Source organism: Amia ocellicauda, chromosome 17 (genome assembly GCF_036373705.1).
Source record: "Amia ocellicauda isolate fAmiCal2 chromosome 17, fAmiCal2.hap1, whole genome shotgun sequence".
NCBI lineage: Eukaryota > Metazoa > Chordata > Actinopteri > Amiiformes > Amiidae > Amia > Amia ocellicauda.
In genome coordinates this window covers 893,012-911,621 of record NC_089866.1, presented here as the reverse complement: position 1 = coordinate 911,621, position 18,610 = coordinate 893,012, and the positions used below count along the sequence as shown (strand labels likewise).

The window sequence follows — 18,610 nt, the reverse complement described above, 5'->3', positions numbered from 1 at the left end:
CTGCAATGCACTGCAATACACTACATCACTGTTCAGAATAAAGATTCTGACCAACTGGTTCACAATTAGTTAACAGGTGGAATGTGCCAATTAACTAAAGGTGAAAAGATCAGAAGAACTACATTAGGATTTGTTTAGCAAATTCTTAAGATTTACTACAGAAATTGTTTTTAGAAAACCAATACTGATCTAGTAAATCCAGAGAAAGTCACTGAAAGATGGCAAAGCAAGTTCATCTCACAAAAGAAAACCCCATTGTTTGGTACCATCAGGTTGCTGTTTATTGGCATTGTTTAAACCTCATCCCTTCAACATACTAACAATTGTTGCACAATTTAAAATATATTCATAAGGTATAATTATAGACTTGTTTGTTGTCATCTAAACAGAACTGCATGCATAAGAATCTGCATATTTCCCCTCATTATTAAACCCGAAGCAAATACATACAGCTGTGCGAAGCTGGTCCCCACTCTACCAAGCTAAAATAACCACCAGTACCTACTTTTTGGCAAAGAAAACCCACTTTTTTCAGTATATGAGTTCGATAGAGAGCTCTCTGTATATCATAGACATCAGTGCTTTGGTTTCAAATCTGAACAAGTAAAGGGTTATTGTTTACCCGGTAACATTTTTGGTTTTAACGGTCTCTTTGGTTGTGAACTTATACTTGGCATTCCTTACCTAACTATTGTTACATTTTAATCTTACATCACAAGTGCATACATTTACAAGGTTTCTAACATTTCCAGGGAAGACATTTGATAGAAGACTGCATTTCAAAACATTATGGATAAAGGTACATAATGTAGGTTGACACTTGTATTTAATTGCCATCTTACTGCGGTAAATACATTTGATATTAAGTTAAGTAACAATGTTAAGTATTCTATGGCAGTACATTATTTTGTAAACCTGAACAGAGAAATCGCACCATTGAGAAGTGTGTAGCTACGACCGCTAGGCACAGAAACATTGTGTTGCATTTGTGGTTTCATTTGGATTTCCTTCTCCACTCTTTGGTACAAGCAGACTTTGTGAGGAATTTGTAAGAAAAAGCTGAAGGCGTAACAAAGGTAAACTAAAATCCTACAAGTCCTCCAGTCAGTCCAATAATAATAACTGATTTTTCATTTTCATTTGGTTCTGCCGGAAACCATGATGCCAAACTCCTGGATGCTCAACTCTTTGTTGTGGTACTGCTGCAGCTGGCGATTGTTGATGAGGCCGTTCTTTAAGGCATCGTCGATGGAGAACTTCTTTCCAGATTTCCTGTCGTGGAGGACCGACGACTCTCCTTTGGGGCCTTTGACGGAGATCTCCTCCCAGTCGCACTCTTGGCTTTGGAGGTTGACGAACATTTTCCAGTCGATGAGGCCAAGTTTGTAGGCCTCTTCCGGTCTCATCTCTTTGCCGGTGTCGGGGTCGATGACCACAATGGAGCGGCGGAGATGGCTCTCCCTCTGTTCTTTCTTCACCTTCATGGCAGACAGGCTCTTCTGCAATTTCTCAATTTCCCGATCCTTCTCATTCGTGATGCTTCTCAGATCGGCGAGCTCCCTCTGCAGAGATGTCAGCCTCAGCTCTACGTTCCTCCCACTGTCCGACGGAGAGGACTCTGTGATGTGCTTCGTTTCTTTGATGGTGATTTGGATTTCCGACTGCAGTTTCCTGATTTCGTTCTGCAGACGTTGGTTCTCCTGCTCCAGCTGGCTGTTTTCCTCCCTGATGTAGTCCAGCTCCTTGGAAGACTTGGTGTGGTTGAACTCCATGTCGGCCAGCCTGGAGTTGTGGGTGCTGAGCTCCTGGTCCAGCTCACGGCGTCTCTTCGACTCCTCCTCCAGGGTCTTCTTCAGCCGCTCGATCTCCAGTTCCGTCTCTGGGTCCTTCTCCACCTGGACTTTCTCAGAGCGCACCACCTTCTCCCGCACCTCCATCCTCTCCAGCGTCAGATGCTGTTGCACCAACGTGTCGAGCTGCTTCTCAAGGAGAGTTCGCTTGTGCCTCTCCTCCTCCACCTGCAGCTTCAGGAGGGAGTATTCCTTCTCTTGCTGGGGATCCTGCTGAAGCACCACCTTCTGTTTCACAGTGACCTTCTCCCGGGTTTCCTTGTCCCGGATCTCCAGTTCGTTGAGTCGGACTCGCAGCCTCTGGATCTCCAGCTCCGACTCTCGCCGGGCTCTGCGTTCGCGTTCCAGCTCTTCCAGTTGTAGCTCCAGGTCAGCTTTCTGTCGCTGCAGCTTGTACAGCTCATCTCGAAGTGACTCCTTCTGCTTTTGCTCATTGTTGATATTCTGGGAGAAGGTCTGGCATTCAGATTTCAAGACATGGTCTTCCTCCATTTTCACTACTTCCTGTTGGACTACCTTTTCCCTCACCTGGGAGAGGTCGATCTTCCTCAGGCGTATCTTCTCCTCATTGGCGGACTTCTCCCTCTCCAGGTCCATGCGCTTCTTCTGCTCCTCGGCAAGCTTCCTCTTGAGGATTTCCACCTCCTCTTTGGTCTTCGGATCTTCGCGGTACTGCAGGACCTCATTCAACACTTCTTTCACCTGCACTTGTGGTTTGGTGTCCTTCCACCTCTGGATCTCGTCCCTTAGCTGCTGGATTTCCAGCTCTGATTTCTCAGTCTGGTGCGTCTTGTCAACGATCTCGTTTCTGAGTTTTTCAAGCTCCCTCTCCGTCTCTGGGTCCATCTTGTACTTGATGACCTCCTTGATGATTTCCTTGTATTCGATCTGTGGCCCTCTATTCCTCAGCATGTTCAGCTCATCCTGCAGGGTTCTGAGTTGACCGTCTGCATCTCTGTATCTTCTCTGGTGTTCGACCAGCTCAAGGCGCAGGTTGGCCACCTCATTTTCAGCCTTGGGATCAGGCCGGACAATCTCACGCATTTTCTCCTGAACGATGACTTTTGATTTCTCCTCCTCAAGGCTTTGGATTTTCCTCAAGAGGTCAGTTTGTTCCCTTTGAGAAGACCTGTTTTTGGCCATTTCATCTTCGTACTGACGCCTGAGATTTTCCACTTCTCTTTCGAAAGCCACATCTTTTTCCACCTTCAGAACTTCCTTGATGGTGATCTTTTCCTCAGCCATGGCCTTCTCCTTCTCTAGCCTCTTCAGTTTTTCCAGCAGGAATCGTAGTTCGTCTTCCAGGGTTTTCCTGGAGTCAATTTCTTTTTGTTTGCTCTCCAGCAGCAGCCGGTACTCAGTCTCCAGTTGGGGATCATTCTGAACTTTGATGACTTCTTCTTCCATGATTTTCTCCTGTTCTTTTGACTTCTCCTCTGCGAGGATGGTGAGCCGCTGGTTCAGCTGCACGATTTCATTCTCCTTGATCATCTTCTGCCTCCGGATTTCCTCCAGCTCGTCCTTCAGCCTCCTCACCTCCTGCTCCTGGTCTCGGTCTTTCTCGATGCGGAGGACCTCCTTCACCATGTACTGCTGGGCACCCTCTCGCTTCTCGGTCTCGAACCCACGCACCTTGATGCGCAGCGACTCCATCTCGTTCTCCAGGACCCGGCTCAGTCTCTGCTCCTCTGCCAGTTTCTGCTGGAGTTTATTCAGCTCCTCGTCCAGCTGCGGGTCGGGGACCTTCTTGATCAGCTCCTTCTTCAAGATGGTGTCCTGTGGTTTCTGACCCTCCAGCACATAAATATCTGTCTGGATGGTCTGGATCTCTCTCTCCAGCTGCTCCCGGCGCTGGATCTCATCCTCCAGCTGCTTCTTTATCCGCCAGGGTTCCTCTCCAGGGACGGCCGCCATCTGGGACTGGACGTGCTGTGTCATGATGGGGATCTCTGGTTGCTGAAGAAGAAAGTTGTATTAGGTTCAGTAGCTGTAGACCAAATCTACATGTAAAAGTATTTGACAAGCTTCTCACCCTAGTCTGGAAAGATAATGTGCCAACATTTGTAGTCCTGACGGTTCATAAACATTAATTGTCTGTTCAAATGCAATGAGAACATTCAGACAAAAGCTGATACTATATAGTCCTAAACTGTAGGTCACTAATGTCTACACCGTCCTCACCTGGTTCAGGAGACTTTGTGCATACTCCAGGTTCTGCAGTCTTTGCTTGTTTACAGCACTGACTTCAGTGAACTTCGACTCAATGGCCGCCGCCTGTTGAAACAAGTTACTGACTTGATTATTTCTGGCAGAGCAGTTCAGACATTTCTCATTTCTCAACGCATTCATACTTTAAAACATTTAAAATGAGTCAAATATTCACTACTTCACAATTTCACAACAAAAAATGAATCCACATGCAACACTTATAAAAGTACCCTGTTTTATGCATCTTTTGATTCTTGTCTTGTATCGTATGCAGCAGGATTGCTCGTGATACTTGATCGCTTACCTCATTCTTGACTTTGAGAGCTGGTGAGTCGAGCCGGGTTCGTTTGTAACTCTGTGGCACCAGACCGTCTTCAATGTCAAGAATTGATTTGAATTTCTCAGTTTCAGTTTCATAATCCTGCAAACAATCCAGACAAGAGAGGAGGGATTCATCTTACCAGTTATGACCTTAGAAGCAAATAGGAATTTCACACGGTACGAGTTATAATCTGCTTCCTGTTCTTCAGCTGTACTTCCTGCACCAGCACTGAGTGAACTATTGAACTGATACACATGCTTTTAGATAATTTCTATCTTTCTTTATTGATAAGTCCTTTTATTTTTATTGTAACTCTTGACAGTTGCCTTGAAGGCAGGCTTGACCCACATCATAAACAAAACGCATGTATTCAGAATCAATATACACAAACGGTAGAAGAGAAGTCCCATCTATATTTATATATACAAACACTACTCAGGAGGTACAAAGTGTTGCTGATTGTCCTCTCTGGCTGCAGGGGTTGCGAGGTTGTGTCTCCAGGGCTGGTGCGTCCACAGCACACAGACACACTCAGAGCCAGAGACGCTCTCCCGCCTGCAACACACAGAGAAGTAGGTTTGAAACCACTGATCTTACCTTGATCGACTGCTGGTACTGCTGTGTGTTTCTGGACACATTTTTCAGTTCTGATTCCTTCCTTGCGATGTCAGAAAGCAGGTTCTGGAGAATGAATGAATGAATTAATGAATGAATGAGTAAATGCATACATACATACATACATACATACAAGTATGAATGCTGTTTCACCGTGTTGAGTATATACCATGTCCGTTAATAACAGATAATTTAGTGTAACGTTAGTGTAAAGGTCTAGATAATTGAGAGTGGCAATTAGAATCATTGCATCTACAATTAGTGTCATCTGACCTATGAATATAAACAGACACCATGTCATCACAGAAGTGTTCAGTCAAATGCCAGTAATAGAAAACCAGGAAACACACTCACTCTTTGGCTCTTCAGTTTAGATTCAATTTGCCTGACATCGTCGGTTTCCTTCGGTTCGTAGTTAGGCACTCTGGAGAGCCAGGTGTTAAGACTGTTGTAGTCGTTGTAGTAGTTGTTGTATGAAGACTTGGCTTTCTGTAGACTCTGTGACCTTTACAAGAATAGGGTAGGTTATCACAGAGACCAGGAAAAACACCTCAACGCTTTCACAAAGATAAACAATATTTGTGTATTGGTTCACCATGTTGATGTCAAAACAAGACAAAAGAGTACTGCATGGCTCGTTGATGTGAAAATGACAGGGCATGGTACCAGGGCATCAAATATTGGATCGTGATCTATGAGATCCTGTCCCACCCCGGACACAGAATGGTGACCTTATTATACACTGGGAATGCTGACCAGGAATGGCCGGCACATGGTGACTGGGGGGGGCGTCTCACCTGGAGTCGATCTGCTGGTTGAGGTTGTCGTAGCGCTTGCTGAGTTTGCGCACGTCGGCCTCCTGCCGGTCAATGTCGGGGCAGTGCTCCTGCAGCTTGTTGGCCATGTTCTCGCAGCTGGACTTTGCAGCACGAAGGTTCTGCTCCGATTCAGTAATGACCGACTTCTTAGCCCTCAGATCCGAGGACATTTCCTGGGGACATCCAGACAGAGGTTAAAGTATACTACTCTTCAATTTAACATATTTATCATTATGTTTTTCAAACGCGATACAAATGAAAAATGCGTAGACTGACCAGTCATACTGGTACTCTGGTCTTCCCTTTTCAAAGTATATTGATAGCTGGGTTTATTTTAGGAGGGGAAAAAACACAACTCACAGCCAGCTCTCGTTGAGTTCTCTCCAGTGCGCTTAAATCCGCTGGGGCGACTTCTTCTCGGGCCAGTTTATTCTCATAGGTGGACAGCAAACTCTTCCCTTTCTGCAGCGAATTCTCCAGACGGTTTGAGTTCTGTAGCCTGTAAAACACAGTAAATATCTTACTGACTGCTACTGTCACTTGGGAATGTGGTAATTTGGTCATTTCCACGGACTGTGGCTGGGATGTGAGATGGGAGGAGGCCATTACGGGGACATACTTGTCTTCCGAGCACTGCAGCAGGACGTTGACCTTGTTGTATTTGTTGTTGACCTCGTCCACCTTAGAGTAGAGCTGGGGGGCGCTGGCACATTTGGGCTTGGAGGCGAGGAACGTCTCGGCTTCGTTGACCTTGGAGGTCTTTTCCGGCTCGATACGTCGGACAGCTGCACCTATGTCCTGCATTGCAAAAAAAACAACAACAAGAACAGACTGGGTGAGCTCGATCAGTTGTAGAGGAACAACAATGTTACTCTAATAACAACAATTTCACATCTTAATAATAGTTATTAAACCCTGTCAGACCCAAGAGGTACATTTCCACAATCTGCCCCCTGCTTCGGCCTCCCTCTGACTGGGCCCTGCTCTTCAGGAGAGTCCTGCTTTAGGACTGAGCAGTAGTACCTGGGCTTCTGCCAGGCTGGAATCCAAACCCTGACTGAAGCTCTTGAGCATAGGTGGTCATGGCACTGTCTTGCAGGCCGGAAGGAAGCAAACACCTGGGAAAGGACGGCCCTGTGGTCACACTCTACCTTCAGGTCCTGCAGGCGCTCGTCACTGTCCTGCAGGGGGCGGCTCTGCTCCAGCGGGGGGCGCAAGCGAGTGTACAGTGCCTTCTCCTGCTTGTCCAGGTCGCTGTTGACTTTGTCCAGGCTGGCCATCATCTGGCGACACTGCTGCTCCTGCTTGTCTGATTAGAGAGGGACACGAGACAGTGAACTTAATTGATCATAATCATATGGCAAATGTTTCAAGCAACAGCGCTGTTCAGAAACACATCAATAGGTGAATTATTTTAGTTTTTCTCAAAACTGCAGCTTAACAGAACCCCATCACTGTCAACCACGATTCTACGATCTCCCACGCTTACCACTGCTTCCAGTGTTCTCCTTCTTGAGCTCATCGAAGCGCTTCATGAGGGTCCCTTTGCTGCTGGAGACCTTCTGTTTGAGGGTCTTCTGCTGGTTCGCCAGGCTGAGTACAACGAAACGAGAAGCACAGTGTGTTATAAAAGTTGGTCCGTTAAAAATAAGAAGGAAAATCAGATTTAGAAAGCAGACACACAGAAATAAATGCTCACTTTTCAGCCACTCCGATGGCGTCGGTGTCCGTGGGGGGGATCATGAAGCACACGGCCGGGGCGGTGATGTTTCGTCCCGCGGAGTCCTTGACGTCCCATTTGGCACCCCTGTTCTTGATGAGGGTGTACTTCTCCCCCCGGGCAATCTGTCCCTGGAACACAACACAGCGGGAGCGTTTTATATCTCAGCGGTCCTCACGTGCGCTGGACGCTACAGCACACTTGACCGCTGGCTCTCCTTGCCTCCGGAGGCAGATATTTGTTAAAGGTGACATCTACGCTGCAAAAATAGAAGACTTCCAGGAAGGTTCAGGGAGATTCCTCTGTAAGTCAAATCAAACAGCTTTGAGCTTTTACAGGAAATGTGCAGGATTCGGCACAAAAACACCTACAGCGGAGAGTTACAGAGGAGAGCAAGGATATGGCGCTGCCCACAGCAGAGGCCCTGAAAGGATTACAAACGCTTGAACCGCACAGAGTTCAGCTCACTTTTTCAGGAGCAGCTGAGTAATGAGAAAAAAGGAAGGCAAGCTAATAACTGACTAAACCTCTTCGGGGTGCAATGCCAGCGCGACATTCCTACAGAGTGCTGAATAATAACCCCGGAGACCGGATTCCCGAGTGGTTAGGAGAGGAGCGCAGGGGATGTGCTCGTTACCTCGTCGGACTCAAACTCGCACAGCGCCTCCACGGGCAGCGCCTTGGCGGGTGTCTCCCGGCGGTACTTCAGTGGCAGCACCTGCTGGCTCCGCTTCTGCAGGGCCTTCACCCTCTCATCGTAGTTATCCATCGCCTTCGCCTGGTCCTGCAGTGAGAGACACGCACAGCTCAGTCACGCAGCCGGGCAACACACACACCGGGCCGCCACGGGCCAGGCCACACGGGGGGGACTGTGAAAGTTGTAAGCCCTATACACCTCCACACCGGTCACCTGCACACGTTCCAGCAATGCTCCTGGAGGGTTTGCGTTCCTGACTTTTATTAGCGACCAGGATGGCAGCTCTGTTTCTGTAGAAGCTGCTTACAAAAAGACAGATGCCACCCTGGTCACTGCAGCCAGGTTTGCAGACCGGTGTCTCTGTACCAGGTGCAGGTTACCTCTGGCAGAAACCTCAATGATGTTTTTCCAGATAAATGGATTGTTTGTCGGGGGCGCGGGGGATTTGGTTCAGTGCCCTGGCAATAATCGTGGGCTTTTCTGAATCGCCTTTCCTCTTGAGCCCTAAGGCTGTCACTTACATCCAAGTCGCGTATCATGGCCTCAGTCTGGTACATGTCTTTGAACTCGGGACTGTATTTCTGGTTCAGCTCAGTGTCCATCCTCTTCAGCATGTCCTGGGTGTCTCTCGCGTCTTTATGGTACTGCAGACATAAAAATTAATCTGTTTATCACTGCTGTTACACTCTGTGTTTGAATATACTGTATGTGTGCGTGTGCGTGTGCAGTTTGCTTTTATGGTAGAAACTGCAGAAATGCTCAGTGATCATGTTATTTACATTTCCATATCGGTTCCACAGCTCCACAGGTCTTTGTGTAATTTAAAGTATTGCTTCTACTTTCTTTGTCTTTCCACTTAGATTTCAATAACTAGTGAGGAAGGTGTCAACTCCTAAAACATCAAGATCCGAAATTAGATTTCTTTCCATAGCCGGCCGCCGTAACTTTGTGAAGTGGAGTTTAATATACAGTAATTAAAATATCACTGCCGAGACCACAAGAAACCACTTGGAATAAAAATCCAATCCAGCGAAGCCGTGATGGGAAGGAGTTTTCCCCTAGAGGCGACGCGCCGCTCGGCATCTTTACACTCCAATTACCAGCCTCTCTACAGAAGAGCGCCGTGAATTAACACTGGCAAATTAGCTTAAATTAAGAAGCCATTTTTCAGAGTGGAACATGTGAATGCAAGCCATCCACCGAAAGAGATGCTGAAAACCCAGCTGGAGACCCAAAACACAAACACTTCAAGTAGTGTCACTCTCTTTCTTTTCCCTCTTTGCATGAGAGACCAATTACAGTCTGCAGGAATAACAAAAGTGTAGAGGAATAGCAACGAATTAAAAGTGCAAAGTTGTGCCTCAAAGGTATTTTCAGAAAGCAAAAGCAGTGCGGTACAGTCTACAAAGTCGCTGCCGTGTGTCGGGGCCGGCGCTCGCTCACTTTGTGATATTCCTCCATGTGCTTCAGGTGGTTTTCCTCGCAGATGAGCAGGTTCAGGTACTCCTTCCAGTCCGCGTGCACCGCCTCCATGTGCGCCTGATTGTGGAAACGCAATGAATCACAAGAGAAGGTGCGTGAGACCCAAACAGACAGAGCGCATTGTTCCCGTAACCCCCACGTTCAGTCCTGTCGCGCAGATTACCTCGATGGCATTCTTTCCTGGATGCTCGGAGGCCAAGAGCTTCTCTCCATCGTCGTGCAGCTTGGTGATCGTGGCCTCCTTGGACTCCAGACTTTTGCTGATGAAGTTCTGTAGAGAAACGGATCAAAGGCAAGGCTGTCACATGACCCGGTGATACTGCCGAATCGCTGCACCAGTAATCGTGTGACAGTGTACCAAGTAAAGTCACATTAAAGGATGAGGGGAGAGCAAGTTGACTGCATTACCCTCAAGTTCACTTGTCACATAGTTTGGGGAGGAGGAGCAGGGCAGATATAAGGGCAGCAGAAGAGACTGAACTGTCCAAGGCAAGGACATTTTGGGAGTGGTGTTGACCAGTGCCGTACTAAAGTTATACCAACTGGTGGTGGCAATAGTTTTCTGTCCCTCTGTAAGACAGACAGACAGGGTAGGCAGGACTTGCCTCGTACTGCTTCTGGCGGGTGGGGTAGTCCAGGTTGGCGTTGCTCCAGTCGTAGTTGATGCGCTCCTCTGCCTGCTGGTCCATCCAGTACAGCTCGTTAGTGCAGCGCTGCATGTAGTCCCTCAGGGTGTGCAGGTCCCGCTGACGGACAGCCGACCCATTCTGCAGATTGACACACAAAAACAGCGCAATGAGAAACTGTGACCCATTCAGGGCAGAACAGATGGTGGGAGTGGGGTGGTATCCTGGTTTCATCAATGCATTCATTCTTGGAAAACAACTTCTCCTGTTTCGTGAACTGCGCTGCTACTTTGAAGCAATCTCAGTTTTGTGCGTCGAAGAGTCTCGCTCACTTACCAGGAGTTTGTTGTATTTCACCTGCAGGCCGCTGACGTAAGCCTGTGAAGAGCAGATAAGAGAAATCACCAACGGGACGACAGAGGGACACGTCAATACACTTCACACGGCGATCATCACACACATCAGCCTCTGCACTGAATGACACCCAGAGATCTCTAATCACCTTGTCGTCGCTGTCAGTGATGTGGGGGCCAATGGCTTCAACCTCACTGTGGAAAATGTTGTGCTCTTCCACTTGGTTGTCCACTGTGGGCAGGTCGTTCCCAAAAGTCTTGTTGTTGAGGTTTGCCTGTTAAATAAAGCCAAGACAAAAAAAATATTTAGTTTCCATCATGTTCACGTCAGCACTTCTATCTCACAAATGTGCTCTGATATTTAGAGAGGATGTATGAACATAGAGTTTATCTATGGAAAAAACGGTTTTCTAATGATTTTATTAGAAAAATATCAGCCATGGTAACTGAAAACAGATAAAAATACTGTATCTGAATAAGGATAAATAATATAAAGTATCATAATATGCCATTAATGGAAATATTTACTCCAGTGCAGACATAATATGATTCTGGTTCTCAAGAACAATGACTTTTCGATCATTAGAGTATGGTAGTGTCCATCACGGCGCTTCAGACTGACAGCATTCCCTCTTACCTGCTTCTCGTCAATTATTCGTCCCCAGTCCACGCTGGGAATGCCCTCGCTGCGAGTGATGTTGTAGATCCGGTTGTGGTCCAAACGCAGCTTCTTCACCCTCTCTCTCAGCTGCTTGATACTGGAGAAAGATACACAGAGGAAGAGGCGTCTTAACGGAGGACGTACAAAACCCAGGGCTGGCTTCAGGAGGCATCTTGGAGCCAAGCAAAGTCAAAACTGATAATTGACTGATAACTGAGAATAGGCCTGCAGGCAACCATAAGCACGTGACAGTTTACACAGTTTTGGTGCTGTGTTGGAAGACGTCCAAACAGGTGCACACCAAGTTTCAATTTGTTTAAGGATGAATAGAGCTCCTCACCGGAATTAAATATCCTAGTCTGCGTGCCAGTTACCTCGGCCTGCTTTTCAGTTCTGGTTCAGAGCTAATTTACACAATGCAAATGAGGCTCTCGCAGCGCGCCCTGGAAAACTACTCTCAGAGCCGCGTGTATGACAGGCATGTGCACAAAATGGGACGAGTACACAGAGACACTATTGGTGTTTTGGAGTCTGGGGAGACCGTATCAGGTTGTCTAAAAACACACTTTTTGTAAGAGAGAGCTGAGAAGGTGCATATTTATTCTAGGGATCGTGCGACAGTGTTGTCATGTTGTGCGAATGTCTGTTCTGGGGTTGTGACGGGAGCAGCAGTCACTCACTCTTGCTCGATCATCTCCGCCTGCGGGTGCTTCAGGGCGATCGCTCTCTTGGCGTCCTGGTCCAGCACATCCAGCAGCTCCGTGGAGCTCACGATCTTCCTGTTGGTGTCATCCTGGTACATCGTAGGTTTCCCTTCATTGATCTTATTCACATCCTGCAGATTAGTAAGGGAAACGTCCCCGTCAGTCCTGGGGGGCCGACTAGCACTTGCACACTGGACTACATTCGCCCGGCAGAGGACCAGCAAGGTCTGTATGCATGCCCGGTGACTAACAACAGATCATTCGAGGACTAGGAGGAAAAGCCATGCAGGAAATCCATAGAAAAACAATAATAATAATACGTAAAAAAGCATTGCGATTCCCAGCAGTGCAGACGTACCTTCAGCAGGTTCTGTTCGGTCTCCAAGATGTTCTTCTCCACCTTGTCGGCATTCCTCTGCAGCCTCTCGATGACGGTCGTCAGCTCTGTGTTCGCCACCCTGTGCGCAGAGAAAGACAGATCCACAGCATTACACCACAATGAACGGATGAGCACAGACTGTTTAAAAGTGAGTTTACCAGTGAGGGCAGTTAAAAGGGCCAGGATGCCAACTTTAAGTCACAGTTTGGCAGCAGCGTCAGGCAGGGGATATTCAGTCACCAGAGATATTGTGTGGCAAACACCACCCACAGATACGTCCTGCTGTCAATCTACAGGGCTACCTGGTTCATGGCAGTTGCTGGGGGTGTTGTTTTTATTGAAGCACTTGGGGGCAAAAATGGAGGACTGTCAAGATGGCCGCTGTTGTTTCAGCACTGCATCGTACACACACAGGGGCAAAATGCAGGTTTTAAATGTTTTGCTTTGACTCAACGTTTGCATTGTTTGATAAATGTTTAACCCCCCTTGCAGAACAGTGCTGTTAATAACTGTAAATATGGGTGTGTGGCCGGATTGATTTGTATATTTTGGAGGTTAGCACCTCGGCTCCAGCAAAGCCGAGCAAAACCCGGCGTACTTTAATTCCGGGTGTACAGAAAGAGAATGTATTTTGACTTGGAAAGAAAAGTACACTGTCTTTGTCTGTTGAATCCATAATTACTACATCTGTTATCTTCTTGGGACATCTGTTTATGTTATTTGTATGATGAAGTCTACACTGTGCGCGCACACGTACATGCACACGCATGACTTCCATCCGCACGTTTACATGAAGCATCTTGGCGCTACGACATTTGCAGAGAAGCTTTTGTAAAACTAAAACCAAACCAAACTCTGTGTGTCGACTGTAGCTCAGTTTCATTACGGTCTTTACCGTCTTTGAATTATCTGCAAGACGGAACAAGACCGTGATCATGTGGTAAGAACAATTTGCCTTTAGGATAAGGCATGCATTCGCTTATATACCCTGGGATCAGAGTCGCGGTGCAGTTCATTGCCATTCAAAAGAGAAAAGAAAGAAAATACTTTGCCCATTGTGTAATCCATCAGATTACCGATAGCAGAATGAAAAGGTCTCACTATACGAGCACAGAAGCAGAGTGAACTCGGGTCAGATTCAAAACCCAGATCTGCATGAGTCCTCATTCTAAAACGCATGTATTTAGCATCATGTGTAGGAGAGCTTTCTCCTAATATTAAACCAACAATATGGATCCTTTATTTGTGCAAATGAAAAACTATCCCCATCACAAACGTGAACTATTTTCTGTGTAATGGGAATGCAATGATCAATAAATGATGGTGCTTGTAAAAGTGTGCAGATTGTGCTGGGTCACAGGATGTTTAGCAACTTCAGCTCTCACTGAAAAAGCTGGATGAGACGCCTCTGTGGCTTAGCGAGGGTGTGGCCCTCGAAATGAACTGGTTTGTCTAGTTTCACAGTCATCTCCTGATAAATTTGAGTTGCCACATGGAATTAGCAAAACCAGGCAAGTGCTCCTTTCGGTGGAATTGTCTATCAGATGGTCTTAAATTAAACACGGAGGGGGAAAATGCACACACATTTGCAGAAACAACATCATAATTAAGCAATGACAAAATCTCATTCCAGAATAATCTCTTCAGAGCCTCATCCCTCTGGCATTAAAAATGATCGCTGCTTTCCGAAATGTAAAGCCGAAGCGACCAGATACAACAGTTAGACCGACAATAAACAGCTTTGCAAAAGTATCGCTGCTGTGGGAACGTGCCGGGCTGTGTCCTATCCTATCTGTGTCACTGTGTCACAAGCCAAGCATTTACCTGCTCAGGGCAGCACTGCAGGCAGACGGGGAACACCTATCATTACAGCACAACCACCTCCCTGGATGTGAAGTGACTTGTTTTGAAACGTTATAATATGATGTTTAATTTTACACTAAATATAGACAGCTACTGTTAATGGATCTGGCAAAGAGAATGTTTCCATAATTACACAAAACACCTGCTCTGATCATGGCTGTGGTGGTGATGCGCACTGCTCTGATAGTGGCTGCATGTTCGCTGATATCTGTATCTGTTCGACAGGGATCACGTTCTGTACAAACATTTTAATTCAGTTAACGGGTAATAGACCAATGGACTGGGCTGTGGTGATCACACTGCCCGCTTTCTGTCACATGGAGGGAAAAACTCCGTCGCAGGAGCTCCAGGGAACACAGCGGTGGATGTGAAAAGCAATAGCTTGTTTTAATTACGGCTTGGTACAGACTGACAGTATTCTGTTCATTTTTGTTTGTTTGTTGAGTTCATCACATAAGAATTTTGCAAATCGGTTCCAGGCCTTGATGAGCCCGCAGCTCCCACCAGCCTCTGTCTGCATCTCAAAGTCTGTTTATTCCACCAGTCTTCCTTGCTAGCTTTAGTAGTTTATCTGTCCATGGGGATAGAGGGAGCTCTGCAGTTACTACAGTTACTGCGTCTCTGAATACAGTCTTTTTTATGGATTGTATATTTTTGACCATTCAGGACTGCTCAGTTTGTGCCAACCAGCTTCAGCTTCTAGTCCTGGGCTGAGTGCAGTAAATTACACTTCACACTTCAACCACTACTCCCTGAGCTCAATGAAAAAGCTTAGACTACAAAGAGCAGTTCTGAATCTCCTCCATCAGGTCAAAGAGCCGTCAGCACAGGGTCTATGAGTCGTAGCTATCACAAGATGCAATGTATACTCTAGAATGTGGACTCTGGCACAGGGGGACTGTTCTGCTATAGGTGGTCGAACCTCAGCTATTTACAGGACAAACTGGACTCATCCTGGAGAGCTGGGGGGCATCTGGTTTGTGTTTCTCTGAGCTGGTGCAGTGCCTAAACTGAAGGGATGATTAGCCTAATTAAATGAACTAAGATCATCATTCTCAGCTTAACCTCCTGATGACAGACACCTACAAAGTCTGAAGGTCTGGTTCTCTGAAGTAGTTTCTAACCCTGGTTCTGCAATCAACAGCTGTTTGCTTCGGCAATTATGTGTGATTATCTCTGATCATGAAATGGTCCCACAGAAACCTTCCACCCAACAGGAATCACTGTCACTACAGAATCAAGACCAAGTGAATCATTCAACTGCGATTTCCAGTAAAACCAGATCTTCCCATCAAAGCCAACCGCAATATGAGAGAGGGAAATAAAGTGCTCAGCAGCAGGAGAGTCTCAGATCTATTTCCCCAGCACACGAGATTGTGTAATTTACCCGAGAGTGACAGGATCAATTCTGCAACAAGTTCATACATAGCCCTGTCTCACTTCACACAGCTGAGCTACTTTAGATAGGCGTGCTGTACTTCTATCCTGCAGAAATGTTGTGTGCATTCACAGTCTAAAAATGATCTGCAGCCAATATAACCTCTTTCACTCTTTCACCAGCCACTGCGGTAACATTTGGACCTTGTCGTGCTGGAAGCTCACACTAGGCACTCTGTGTGCCGTCCGAGGACACGCTGCACAGTAAACACTGACAGAGCTACATCTGAAAGCTGGGTTGAACACCCCAACAAAGAGAGTTTCATGAGACAGTGCTAGCACAATGAGGAGATATAATCTGCACACACATCTCTATATGGATCATGAATACCTGCATTCCAGTTCAAATAACAATCGTAAGGGCGAGGTCCTTTCACATTGTTCAGATTCCACAGAACCGCCCACATATTCACAGAATCAAACATCTAAACACACCGAACCTAGCTATTAATAATGACACATTTTCAAAATCCACTCGGAGATCAGACGGTGGATATTGTGTTGAGAGTCAGCGCAGTCACTGCTCTTATTTGGCTGTATAGCTGAGGTCAGAGACTTGAGTTGTGACTTTTACACTAGCTAAACATGGTTAGTGTGGTTTTGTTTGTTTGCTTCTTGTTTAGCAAAGAATAAGCACAATTACTGGTGTAAGTTTAATTTAATTGAGGGTCTTCTCTTGGCATATTCAAGGTGGATTCCTATTGTTCGATGTATCAGTCTCGGTAATAAAAGCTTTAGTGTGTAGTTGCTGTTTTCTTTATTTTCTTTCATCCTGTTCAGTCTGTGTGCAGTAACAGGCCCCTGTCTTCAGCTGTGTGGCAGTTATACCTGTTTGGTCACGTTCCTGGGCCCTTCTCCTATCCTTGGGAGTGACTGTGACTTTCAACTGATTGAAAAGATTACTTAGCAGGGTGCAGCTGAGTTATAATGAATTAATTCATCACGTTATAACGAATAACAATATGGAGAAGCTTCCACCCCCAATTGATTTACACCAGCAGCAGATCAAGTGTGACTTGTGTGTGTTTAATACACGTTTCCCTAAACAGTAATCTCAGATGTGATAGTGTGTATCTGTTGTGATTGACGTGTCAGTCCATTCTCAGCAGTGCAGCTTGACAGGTTACTTCAAAGGCATTGCCATAGCTACCCGCTGCACTGTGTGTTCACAATGTTCACACATTTGCATCGCCTGTTTAAGGACTTGTTTGATTTTCTTTTCATTATTTCATGTCGTCGCATCGTCGCACCGGGTATTTAACTGAAATGCAATAGTAAAACAAACACGTAGAAACTTTTATGACAGCCAAGCCTGCAGTGGAAAACAGTGTCAACACAGTGTCAGAGTATTCAAATGCAGGGCGGGGTTTCGGAGATGGACACTGTGTTGAAGCTGGGTGTGGACGGATCTGGTGAGTGTCTGCTGCGTCTGTGACCAGCGTCTGAATGCGGGTTTTATCACTTTTACTCTAAATGACAGATGTCGTCCGTGAGATAATTGAATTACATCTGTATCTACTATATAATGCATGTGTTAGTACTACTCATAGGAGCATTAGTAGTAACCCTAATAGTAGCAGCAACAGTAATAGAAGTAAGAAGACCTGGGAGATTGTCAGTGCATTGCTCTGTCCTGCATAAAGCTGCCTGTCTGTCTCTGTGATGAGACTGTTGCTGTTTCCAGCAGTTCTGGCTCTCCTTTCCTCCCGGTGCCACACCCTCCTCCAGCGCCAGCAGAGCACCTGCGCCGCAGCCCCAGCCTTTACTGTCTTTCTCTCTGTAATAGGATATTGCACAGAAATAAACCCAGCCGTGACAGCTGGGGACTTCATATTCCCCGTCTGTCACATGTGCCCCGCATCAGACTGAGTGTATTAATATCCACGCATACACATATGGCCCGTAAAGTCATAATAAAAAAGCCAGTAAAGTTACCAGAAGATACACACACTCGGCGAGTGAAACCCCGGCGCTGTACTCACTTCTTGGGCTGCGTTATAGTAACGCTGTTCTTCGAGCTCTTTTTCTTGAACATGTTGAGTTGTTATCCGCAGTCCAGTCCCGGGAAAGCGCTGTAATCCTGGGAGGAGGCGTGCAGGTGAGTCCAGGGCAGGTAACCCTACAATGCGGTGCCAACGCGGTGCCAACGCTGTGCCAATGCTCCGAGTCTCGGCTCCTCCTGATGCGACTCTTCCAGCAGCCCACAGCAGACAGAGCCACCCCGCTGCCGACTCCGCTAAACCCTGCTCTGGACTGGACTACTCCCACGAAGGTGGCGCCTACCTGCAGCCTATCAGTGCGTGGGTGGGGTCCGCGCTCCCTGCCTTACACCGAAACAGCACAAAATGCCACTTCACCATGCCATTGTGCGTGTCAGAGCAATTTATAATGAGTGATATGGTAAAACATGTAGGCATGCATAAAGGAATTCCTTCAGGAATGTTGCAGAGAGAACGTTATTATTATTATTATTATTATTATTATTATTATTATATGATTGTGATTATTGAATGTACCTTTTCTTGTGTTAGGTGATTTACATTGTACACATGTTTAAAGCATTGTACAAATTGAAGATGCTTGGCTTCCTGTGGAGTGGGGTCATTATGCAGCCCCCATCACCCCCAACCCCCCGTCTGTCTGTCTGGATACACAGACACCATTCTGTCCTGCATTCTTTCATAGGTGACATGATATGTAAGGCAGCGGACAGAATAATGCAGAATGCAGAGCAAACAGTTAAAGAGTCGTGGCTGCTCATGGGGTGGGTGGGGGGGCTGTCACAGTCACGATAAAGAGAGAAAGGACTAGAAGTTTGTAAATCTACAGAAATGTGTCTCGGGCATTGTGCAGAGTTATTCGTACGGAGCCCAGC

At 46.5% G+C, this 18,610-nt stretch overlaps 1 protein-coding gene across 1 annotated transcript; it reads right to left on the bottom strand.

The window, feature by feature from the left end:
* Positions 1-255: 255 nt before the first annotated feature.
* Positions 256-17,986, bottom strand: ppl (periplakin). Its single transcript, XM_066690316.1, has 22 exons — positions 17,718-17,986; positions 12,415-12,514; positions 12,033-12,187; positions 11,329-11,449; positions 10,841-10,966; positions 10,675-10,716; positions 10,318-10,479; positions 9,876-9,983; positions 9,674-9,769; positions 8,752-8,874; positions 8,171-8,317; positions 7,513-7,664; positions 7,303-7,406; positions 6,965-7,122; positions 6,433-6,611; positions 6,174-6,312; positions 5,793-5,986; positions 5,350-5,500; positions 4,978-5,061; positions 4,363-4,479; positions 4,032-4,124; positions 256-3,806 (listed from the first exon to the last, which is right to left on the bottom strand). Exons 1-22 carry the CDS (start codon positions 17,768-17,770, stop codon positions 1,137-1,139), a joined length of 5,274 nt encoding a protein of 1,757 aa, XP_066546413.1. The 5' UTR covers positions 17,771-17,986; the 3' UTR covers positions 256-1,136.
* Positions 17,987-18,610: the final 624 nt, after the last annotated feature.